At 55.0% G+C, this 10,481-nt stretch overlaps 1 protein-coding gene across 6 annotated transcripts; it reads right to left on the reverse strand.

Annotated features, from left to right (window-relative positions):
• Positions 1-393: 393 nt before the first annotated feature.
• On the reverse strand, positions 394-10,055 carry SPRED3 (sprouty related EVH1 domain containing 3). 6 transcript variants are annotated; one of them, XM_074314392.1, is made up of 6 exons: positions 9,922-10,055; positions 8,387-8,474; positions 6,995-7,163; positions 6,816-6,898; positions 4,622-4,768; positions 394-3,844 (listed from the first exon to the last, which is right to left on the reverse strand). In XM_074314392.1, exons 2-6 carry the CDS (start codon positions 8,468-8,470, stop codon positions 3,173-3,175), a joined length of 1,155 nt encoding a protein of 384 aa, XP_074170493.1. In that variant the 5' UTR covers positions 8,471-8,474; positions 9,922-10,055; the 3' UTR covers positions 394-3,172. The 6 variants fall into 6 exon arrangements, with proteins under 6 accessions (XP_074170493.1, XP_019607068.1, XP_074170494.1 ...); XM_019751509.2 differs by having other exon boundaries at positions 8,294-8,474; XM_074314393.1 differs by having other exon boundaries at positions 9,918-10,042.
• Between the last annotated feature and the right edge of the window lie 426 nt (positions 10,056-10,481).

The raw sequence follows: 10,481 nt of genomic DNA on the forward strand, positions 1-10,481 counted from the left end.
CACAGGACTCCCTCACCTTTCTCAGGACTTTTCAAATGCTCTTCAGTGAGGCCTAGCTGACCACCTTGGCTAAAATTGACTTCATCCCCCATCTCCGCTTTTTCCCTGTAGTACATATAGTTTCTAACATATCATTTGTCTCTCTCACTATAAAGTTCATAAACTCCTTGTCAGAAATGATTTTTGTCTGTTCACTGTTTTATCCCAAGTCTAGAACGGCTTTGGCATATAATGGGTGTTCAATAAATGTACTTGAGTAACTAAATGTATAAAATTCAGCTAGAGGGTATGCTTAGGACTAAAGGATATGAAGAAAGAATTGGGTGGGAGACTCTTTAGTAGTTCAGGAAGGTGAGTGGATAGGGCACATCAATGCAAATAAAGAACACAGGCTGAGACTTTGTCATAATGTTTCTTGGAGCAGATACCTCATGCCTCCTCCCCCGATGACAAGGCTGGGTCTTTGGCCCCCATCCTCCCCCACCACTTCAGCCTGCACTGACAATAACAATATTGAGATCACAGACTGGCTTGGAATCAAGATCAGGAAGATAAACGTCTGGGGGGGCCAAGCATCCAATCGGAGGGGCAAGCAGCTGGGAAATTGGGCCTGGGGGCTCCAGGGTCTGAGGTCTTCCTGGCTCCCAGGGTCAGCCCTCCATGCACCCGATTTGGGGGTGATGAAGAGAATTCATGGATCAGAGGTGGGTAACAGCAGGGAGCAGGACTGGGAGACCTGGGAGGAGGTGGTGCTGGGAGGTGGGGGCCGGGGGAACTTTCCCCCGGCCCCCACTGCTTCTTCTGCAAATCCCACAGCACCTTACAGCACTCTGGTCCCCTGTCCCACCCCTCCCCAAAACGAGGTAGGTTAAGAATGGAGCTTCCCCCCCGCCCACCACGGAAGGGAGGAGACCGAGGCACAGAGAGGGGCATGGGGATCCAGGCATCCCCAGCCCCCAGGCCCTCCACCCTCAGCTCTGGTGGGTCTGACAGTGATGAGAGCTGGGTAGAGTGGGGATGGGAGGGACACCCCCCTTTTCTCTCACCCATTCCAGTATCTGGTTTGGGAGAGCTGAATCTCACAGGTTCCGGATGTAATAGTTAATAATTTAAAGGAGTGACAGAAGGCTCTATCCCTCTGGCCCCCTTGACTTATCCCTTGAACTCCCACAAGGCCAATCAAGTCTGGGTAATGAAGAAAGGTAAGTGCACATTTTCAGATGCTTGGGACCAGATGCAGATCCCAAGCCCATACAACACTGAGATTGTCTTGCTCCAAGACCTTGACCACCCCCCCATTCAGGCCATCATATTTGAGGTACTCTGGAAGTTCCAGTCCACTAAGGGGAAAGAAACTGTAGCAGCCCCCAAAGGGGTGTGAGGGCCATGAAACAAGCTTTCAAACTTTCTGAAACAATCCCCAACTCTGAGATGGAGGAGGGGTTAATGGAAGGCAGAACATAAAAAGCTTCGACTAGAACATAAAAAGCTTGGACAAGAGCTAGGGCTCAAGGTTGGGCTTGGGGGAGAGTCCACAAGGCTGGGGGTAGAGGGTGGAGTAGTGGAGAGAGAGAGAGAGAGAGAGAGAGAGAGAGAGAGAGAGAGAGAGACCAGCAGAGCCATAACTAGCCCAAAAGTTGCCTTTGTGTAACTCAGAGAAAAGGCACACCTTCCTCTGAGGGCACGGTGTGGCGAGCAGAATGAGGTGTGAATTCTAGCCCCACTCACCACCTTGGCCTTTGCTTGGTGAACAGCCTGCAAAATCATCTGTGGTGATGCTGAGTCCTAGAGATGGGAGTTGGGGAGCTCTCATTGGTCCTGGAATCCAGAACATGAGCTCAGAATGGTAGGGTTTTTCCCCTTAGGGTAAAGGGGTTGTTCTGTGGGATGCTGGGGGCTTGGACTGGGGCCCTTGGGACTAGAATTCCAGAGTCTGGGACTTTGGGGTTTCAGGGGCTTATGGATAGCAGGACTCAAGGGGCAGCAGGTCTCAGGGAGTATCAGGCTAGAGTGGTTCCAGCCCAGAGAAATCAGATCTGGAGGTGCTAGGGTCCTGAAGCACCTCAGATCTGTCTCTGACAGGAAGGGACCAAGATCTTGGGGTCAGGGACAATCCCAATGTTGAGCCCTGAATTTGGAAGGTCAGTGGCACCTTGGGGTCTTGGATCCAGTGCTCCTAAAGCACGTTGGGTGTCACTCAGGCTGGGGGACAAGGAGTCAGAGGTGCATTGTCATGAACATCCCATCTCCTGGGAGCTGGGCTCCCAGCCTTTAGAAGATTGGGGATCTGTGGGTACAAAGCAGCCAAAGATTCCAGGACATTCTGGGGCTTGAAATCCAAGTCCATGAGGGCTGAAGACTTGGGACCAGTGTCTTGGGCCCTGAGGTGTTAGTGGCCTTTAGTCCTCTATCGGGGTACTAGGCACCTCAGAGTCCTACATAAGAGACACAAAGCTCCTGGGAACACTGGCTTGGGGTTGGTGGGTCTATAGAGGCCTTTGATCCCTGGCTCTGAAGCATCTTGGAGTCTGATATCTGGATCTTGGTGGGACAGGAGCAGTGCTCTGAGATGGGTCTCCCAAGTCATTTTGGTCAGAGAACATCTGAGCATATGCAAGGACTCATGGCGTCTTAAGAGGGCTCGGTGTTTCAGGGGTCCTGGGGCTACAAGAATATCTGATATGGGTGACCCAGGTTTTAGGTGAGCATTTAGGGACCATTTGAGGGTGATTCTGGGTCCTGTGGTCTCAAGATCTGGGAGTAACTGTATACAGGCAGCGTCAGGTATTGGTAACTCCTAACTAATTCTGGGGCTGTTAATCTGAGGGTTCAGGGCCCTGCCTCTGTCAGGGATCCATGGGCTCCCAGGCCTGCCTGAGGTGTGGAGCCTGGGATGCCTTGAATCTCCAGTCTAGGCCAGAGGTCAGGGAGAAGGGATGGGGACGCCAGATTCAGGTGCCTGGGACCTCTTGGACAGATCCCATTGAAGCTGGGTCTGAGGTCTTTCAATCCTAGGTTTGGGTCCAGGTTCCAGGTCTGTGGTCTCAAACCAAACTCGAGCTCCAAGTTGTGGGTGTGCCTAGGTTTGGGTTTGGGGGTCTGTATGGAGTCCGGGGTCCGGGATCCTCAGTTTTGGGTCCTTGGTCCAGGGACCGGACCCACTAGGCCATTCTCACCGCGCTGCCTCCTCGTGGCGACCCCCGCAGCCAGCGCAGCCGCATCGTGCCGCCACCCAGTGGCAGGCACGCAGGGGCGCATAGCAGCAGAGGCAGGGCACAGCTAGAGAGAGCGCAGCCAGCGCAGCCCAGCGCGCAGCGGGGCGTGGGTGGCCCGGCTCGCAGGCGCACGGGTCCGAGAAGTCGCCCTCGGCGTCCGACAGGCAGTGGTAGAGTAAGCTCTCGGCGCACCACAGGCAGCTGAGACGGCGCACCAGCAAGCGACCTGGGTCCGGGGCCTCCGCGCAGCGGCCACCTCGCCCGTCTGCTCGGCGGCGGAAGAGCGTGCGGCAGTGTACGCAGCGCGCTGCCTCCTCCGCCTCCGGGGAGGCCTTGGCGGGCGCCGGGGCCGTGGCGGGGCCTGGGCCCGGGGGTGGGCGAGCCGGAGGCGCTGGGGGCACAGCCTCTGTGAGAGGGGCCGGTAGGGCGGCGGGGGGCCTCAGAGCTGCGCCCCTCAACGTGCCAGTCTTGGCGAAGCGCACGACGCAGGTGGACAGGGCAAGGGGCGCGGGCGGCCCGGCGCGCCGGTAATCCTCATAGCCGCGGCCGCCCCAACCCGGGCCCCCTGGCCCGGCCAGGGGCTCTGAGGGCTCCGGAATTCCCGTGAACGGTAGGAGCGGAGGGTAGTTCTGCAGGACGAAGGGAGAGGAGAACCGGTTAGCGGGGTCTGTGGTCCCCCACACAGATCCCGCTGCAATCTCAATCCATCCCAGTCTCCGATGCCCGGAGAATCCCAAGACCCGGACACAGGCTTCATTCATTGAGCATCCTGTCCTGGGATCCTAAGTGCCTGAGTCAGGCACAAACATTTCCAACTCCCCAGCCCATTCCTGTCCCAGGAACAGAGGAAATCTAGGGACAGACAGAAGAATCCAGGCACCAAGCCCACACCTTTAGGACCCAGTAGTCCAGGCTCCCGGTCCTATCCTCTCTCAATATCCAGGAGTCCCAGCCCCCTCTATGCTCAGATCCAGGTGTTCTGGACCCCAGCCATCTCCTTGAGAACTACAAGTCAGGTCCCAGGTCCCTTTAACCATCTTGGATGCTGAGCACCCCCACCTCATGAATTAAGCAGTCTGAAGAACGCCTTCCTTTCTTACCAGCACCCCCCTAATATACTGGGAGAAGTCACTGTCCAAATCATCCCCCAAACCCCTCAGGAATTCAGAACTTTCCAAAATCATCAAGAGCGCAGGAGACACGGGAAGCCCTCCCCCAACTTCCCCTTTAAGGAACCTAGGCCTCCAAGCTCCAACACCCTCACCCCATTAACTCGGGTCAGCCATCCCTTAGGATCTGTTTGTGGTTTCTCACCCCTCTGCAGCCTCAGCTCCTGCCCACGTCGGGACCCCAGCACCTCGCCCCATGTGGAGACCCAGATTTCCGCCGGGGGTTGGAGGGCGCACCTGAGTGGAGGAGCGGCGGCGCTGGGGGGGCGTGGCCGGCCCGAAGCCAGAAGCTGACTCCACCGTGATGATGGGGGCTGCCGCCGAGGTGGTGGGAGGCGTCTCCTGGCGGCTGTGACTGGAGGAGGAGTCGCTGTCCACGTGGGACTGGGGGAGATTGGCGACCTCAGAGCCGGACCCCCGGCACAGCCGATGCCCTCACATAGACCCCCTCCCATTGCGACCGAGGGCTCTGCAGTGAAACAGGCCTGGGTTCAAGGCCTGGCTCTGCCACTGACTGCTTGTGACCTCCTGCAAGTGAGCTCATCTCTTTGAGCCTCAGTTTCCTCCACTGTAAAATGAGGATCATAATAGTGTCTATTCATAAAGCTGTGGGTAGGATCCACAGTAAAGGGCATAACACTTGCCTGAAGTTCAGGAAGAGCTGGAAATGGTTATTATTTGACCCCCTCTTCTTATCTGCTCAGCTCACCAACCTTCAGAACATCAAATCATCCTTCATCCTTCTCAGAAGCCCTCTCCCTTGGCCAGTCAGCTGCCTTCTTGCCTTATTCCCACCACCACACCTTTATTGGGGCAGTTCCACCCCCCTGGAATGTGTTCCTTCCCATCCAGACCAAGTTCTGTCCTTTACAAGCTGAAACATCACTTCCCAGACCCTTGGTTTCCTTTCTGTAATCTGGAAATCAATCCTACCTCATTCATTTATTATCTTCAATACCCATTCATTGAGCACCCACAACATGCCAGGCTCACCGAGGCCGTTGTGAGGATGTAAAATGGAGCATAGAATGCACCGCATCTTTCCTGAGTAAGCACTCAATAATCGAGAACTCTATGTGACTTTTATAGACCCACCTGCATCTCCCATTACCCTGGGAGACTCCCCTTTGTCTGCCCAAGGAACCAGTTTTGTTCCTCCGTGTTTTCAGGAAACTCCCCCTATTCCCAGCAAGTGCCATTCGCATCGGACATTCTGTGCATTTATTGATTCAATAAATTTATTCAACACATCTTTACTGAACACTTACTGTACACCAGGCCCTGTTTTAAGCCTTGGAGATGCAGCAAGAAAGCAACAAAAGATCCTTGCCCTCCTGGAGCTGACATAGCAAGGGAGAATGACAATAAACTAATAGTTAAGAAAATTGTCTATTAGGAAACAAAATAAGACAAATATCTTAGAAGCTGGGAAAAAATTAGAACAGGATAAAGAACATTGGGAGATTGCAATTTTAAATAAGATCCACAGGGAGAGCCTCACTGAAAAGGTGACATGTATGTAAAGCCCTGAGGGATATAAGGGAATGAGCCATGTGGAAATTTAGGGAAGAGTGTTCTAAGACAGAAGAGCCAGCCAGTGCAAAGGCCCTGAGACAGGAATGTGCCTGCCCTTTTGGAGTAACAGTGAGGAGGCCAGTGTGGCTGGAGCAGAGTGAGCAAGAAGGAGAATAAAATGGAGCCAGATGATGTGAGATCTTATGTGCTACTGTAAGGATTTGCCCTTTACCCTGAGTGAGCTGGAGCCCTGGCAGGGTTCTGAGTGGAGGATGGCCATGATCTGACTTAGATGTCAATAGGGTCTCTCTGGCTGTGTGTGGGGAACAGACAGTAGGGATAGGAGGGGCACAGTTGACGATGAGAAGCTAGTGAGATGGTCCAGTTGAAAGATGAGGTTGGGCAGTACCAGGCTGGAGGCAGAGTCTGATCATTTTGAAAGTGGAGCCAATATTTACTGACAGATTAGATGAGGGGCATAAAAAAAGAGGAGCCGAGGATGATTACAGTTTGTACCCTGCGTAACTCAAAGGCTGGACTTATCATTAATTTGTTCATCCATTTGCTTTTCATATTTATTCAGTTTTATAGTTTATCTTTTTAAAATTTCCTGCTTTTGCACTCTGGAAGAGAAGCTCCATGAGGAAAGGGACTGTTTTGTTGATATATCCCCAGTGCCTAAAACACTACTTATTGAAGGTGCTCAATAAATACCCTTGAATGAATGTGCAAATGTGTTCTATTAACAGAGAACAGAAACTAGAATAACTCAGAACAAATCGACACTGATAGTTTGGGCCCATATTTCTGTCCCCAGCATGCAGCATGGTGCCTGATACACAGTAGGTGCTCAAGAATGTTTGTGGAATAGAAATAAACCCCTGCCCTCCCCGCAGAGCTGGTCCTGGAGACTCACCGTCAGAGGGCAGGGGGTCTCTGCAGTGTCCTGGGAAGGGGAGGAGGAGGAGGAAGAGGAGGAGGAAGAGGGGGTGAGCGAGCCTGGGCAGGGAGAGAGACAGAGAATGAGCTCCCTGGGCCCCAGCTTCCCCCACCCCTTCACCCCAGCCCCCAGTGCCCACCACCTGCACCTCTCACCTCGACCCAGTGCTGCCAGAGCAGCCAGCAGACTCTTCTGGAACTCATCAGCCTCTGCAGGACTCTGAAACGTCAGCCCAAACTTGCAGTCACCCAGGCTCCAGTGATGGAAGATGGGGTTCACCTTGTTGTAAACCAAGCCTGGCTTCAGGGTACACTCTAAAGTGGTCTGAGGGGCAGGAAGAAGCCAGGTCAGACACTCCCCTCCAGCCACACCTGGGACTTCTCCTCCACCCCCAGCCTCTCTGCATACCCAAGCATCCCACAAACCTCATTTCTCAATCCTAGGTGTACCCCTGAACCCTGATCAGCACTGCAATACCACTCCCCAATTTTACTGAGCATAACACGGATACACCAATACTCCCCCTTGATCCCTACATTTTCCAATATGCCCTCTTATATCCCAATAGGAACCCCAAATCTTACTGAATGCCCCAAAAAATTAGTTAGCCCCCTTCTGACAACCCAATATTCCTCCCTCTGACTCAGTAGTACTCCCCAAACTTTATTGAATACCTTAAAATATTACTGTTAATCCCCTTCTAATGCCTTAATAATCTCCTAAAATGCAATCCCAAAAATTCTTATCAAACTCCCACAAATTTCCCTTCACATGCTGGTCAACACCCTAGATGTTCCCTCATGTCCTTGTCCAACATCACTATAGTTATTCCCTCACACCATTTCAAATGCCCCTGCTTCGTTCCTTCCGACCCCTGCTCTGAAATGCAACCCTTCACCAGGGCTTCTGCAAACCATCTGAACCTTTCTACTATACCCCCAGCTGAAACTGCAACACTGTCCTTCCAAATCATGCTAGACAGCCCAAAATATTCCTGCCGAACCCACACATAGGATTATAAACCCTATTTGACATTTCCAGATGGTCCCCGCCAAATGACTCCATATACTTAGGGCAGACAGGGGCCAGTGGTGTAGGGCCTCATGTTGAGGATTTCTGAGCAAGATGGAGCCACAGGAGGGTTCTGAGCGGAGGAGGGATATGATGTGAGTCAGGTGTTAGCAGAGCCCCTGTGGAACACTGAGGTGGGGGAGGGAGCAGTGAGGAGGCTGCTGTGATAGCCCAGCAGTGGACAGGACCTGTTTAACACCCCAAATGTTCCCGAAACTCCCAATTCTTATCCATAGGACAGATATTCACCTCCAATCTCCATCCCACATCCCGGTTTGATTCCCAGATTCCGAGATGATCTGACCTCACCTCTGCACTCCCAGCCCCATTTCCCCTATTTCCCCAGGCCCCCCACCCTACTCCCATGTCCCACGGTGGCTCACTTTCTGGTCCCGGAGGCGCTCCCCGTGGATGACGTAGTGCCCCTGGCGGGTCCCCCCCTCCGGCCTGGCCCCTCGGACCCGACATACGCTCACCTGGCTGAGGCCCCCGCCCCCCACAGGCAGCCAGCCCCCACTGGAGTCATCTCGGGCCATCACCACAGCTCGGACCCGAACCATGTACCTGAAGGTGGGGGGACAGGGACAACACAGTCAGTGAGCTCCAATCCTGCTCTCCCATTCGATGTTCCTCCAGCCCTCATCGCCCCTCTTCGTCTCTCACATCCGGGTCCACTGCATCCTTCACCTTTTCCCCCATACCCACCTTCTTCCAGCATGGTTTCTTTCTTCCTCATGCCATCTTTTTTCTCCCATGCCTACCTGCTCCAAATCTACCCTTCTCTCCGTACCCACTTTTTCTCCTTCTCCCCATCTTTCCCATCCGCATCCCACAGCTTCGTTTTCCACTTCCCTTCCCCCTCCTGCTCATCCCCTATCAACCCATCTCCTTCTCTTCCCTTCTCATACTCACTGCCCCACCCATAGTACCCCCTCACAGCGGGGTGCCTGTGTTTTCTTAGAGCCCATCAACTCAGCTCCAGTCCCCCTACACTGCCTCCGCACCCTGCCGCCAGGCCACTGGCTGGGCGAGAAACCCAGGCTCTCTTCCCCCCACTCCTTCCCGGATTTATGAATGAGACCGGATGCAAAGCTCACTGAGTCACCCAGCAACGGGAGATGGTCAGGGAGCAGGGAGAGAACCAGAAATGGCAAGAGAGAGACCGAAAGGGAGATGGAGGTATAGAAAGCCAGAAACCGGCGACCAAGACACATCGAGAGAGCATTTCATTCACAAAAAATCAAGCCTGCTTCCTCAAGCCCCAGCCTAAGGAAGGCATAGGGAAGAGACTGGCGGGGTGGGGGTAGGGGGATTGATCCCTCCTCCTCCTCCTCCCCGCCCCAGCATCCTTCAGAACCATTTTACCCCGCCCCCCAGCTCAGGAGACGTAGCCCTCCGCCCAGTAATCGGTATCAGCATCCAGCCGCCCCTCACTACCACCTAGCGCTGGGACCCTGGCGTCCCAGACGTAGGGACCCATGCAACGAGCTCTAGCCCCTTCCCCCACCTGCGGAACGCTGGGTTTCCCCCTCCCATCAGTAGGGGAAGGGGCGGCAGCAGCGCCCCCAGCCCCCTTTTCTCAATGGGATGGGATTTTGTGAATGAGCAGTCACGTGACGCTGCTTCCTTTGTCCGCCCGCCTCCCCCGACAACAGGTGAAGCAGAGAAACAGGGCAGGGGTCCCCCCCAGGGCCTGGCTGGGATGGGACGCCAGAATTTCTGGGTGCCCTACGCTTCCCACACGTTTCCCGGGGGGGAGTGGTCCCCCCACAGTTCCTCAATGGTGGGGGTCCAGTACGGAAATTTATGAATGGAGCGTCCTCAGAGGAAGTCCAGACCCCCAAATGGAGACTGGTACCCCAAATGGCTGCCGCGCAGTATAGGGGCCCCCACCCCCTTGTCCTTCCAGTCGGGATCTGGGGGGCGCCCAGGTAGGCAGAAGGTGCAGCCACCCCCACAACAGGACAGGAGGTCTGTCATCCCCCGCCCCCTCGCCCCCCTCGGCACCTGCCTGGGAGGCTCCAGCCGGGCTCCGAGCGGTGGCGACGTGGCCTCCTCCTCCTCCTCCTCCTCCTCCTCCTCCTCCTGTTCTCTCCGGCTCCCTCGCAGGCTCCGGCGGCGCTAGAAACGGGCACCAGGAGCCGGGGCGAGGGGGGAGGGAGTGGGAGACTGGAAGAAGGGTGGGGGGGAGGGGGCGGCTTGGGGGAGGGGTAAGCGCGAGGCAGGCATACTTGCCCGCTGGGTCCTAGAGCCCGGCCCTCGCTACAGTGAACAGCCCCCCAACCCCCATTTTCTCAGGATCCAGAGAGGATTCTCTACTTTCCCACCCATCCGCGCCATTGGTCTCTGAAGCTGTGGGGAAGGGGTTCAGGACATGGCCTGGTCCCAGAGTTCTAAAAAGACTAGGGTCTACGCTTTGGGTTCTAAATGGGAGGGGCCGAGTGCCTGGCAGGGTTCAAAAAGGGGTGGGGAGAGAAGGGAGCTTTCGCAAGGGGGCGGGGTCGGAGGGCCCAGGAAAGGAGAGGGTAAGGACGCCAAAGGCGCGGACAACCGAGTGCGTCATGGAGGGGG

This window comes from Rhinolophus sinicus, linkage group LG11 (genome assembly GCF_036562045.2).
Source record: "Rhinolophus sinicus isolate RSC01 linkage group LG11, ASM3656204v1, whole genome shotgun sequence".
In the NCBI taxonomy this organism is placed as follows: Eukaryota; Metazoa; Chordata; class Mammalia; order Chiroptera; family Rhinolophidae; genus Rhinolophus; species Rhinolophus sinicus.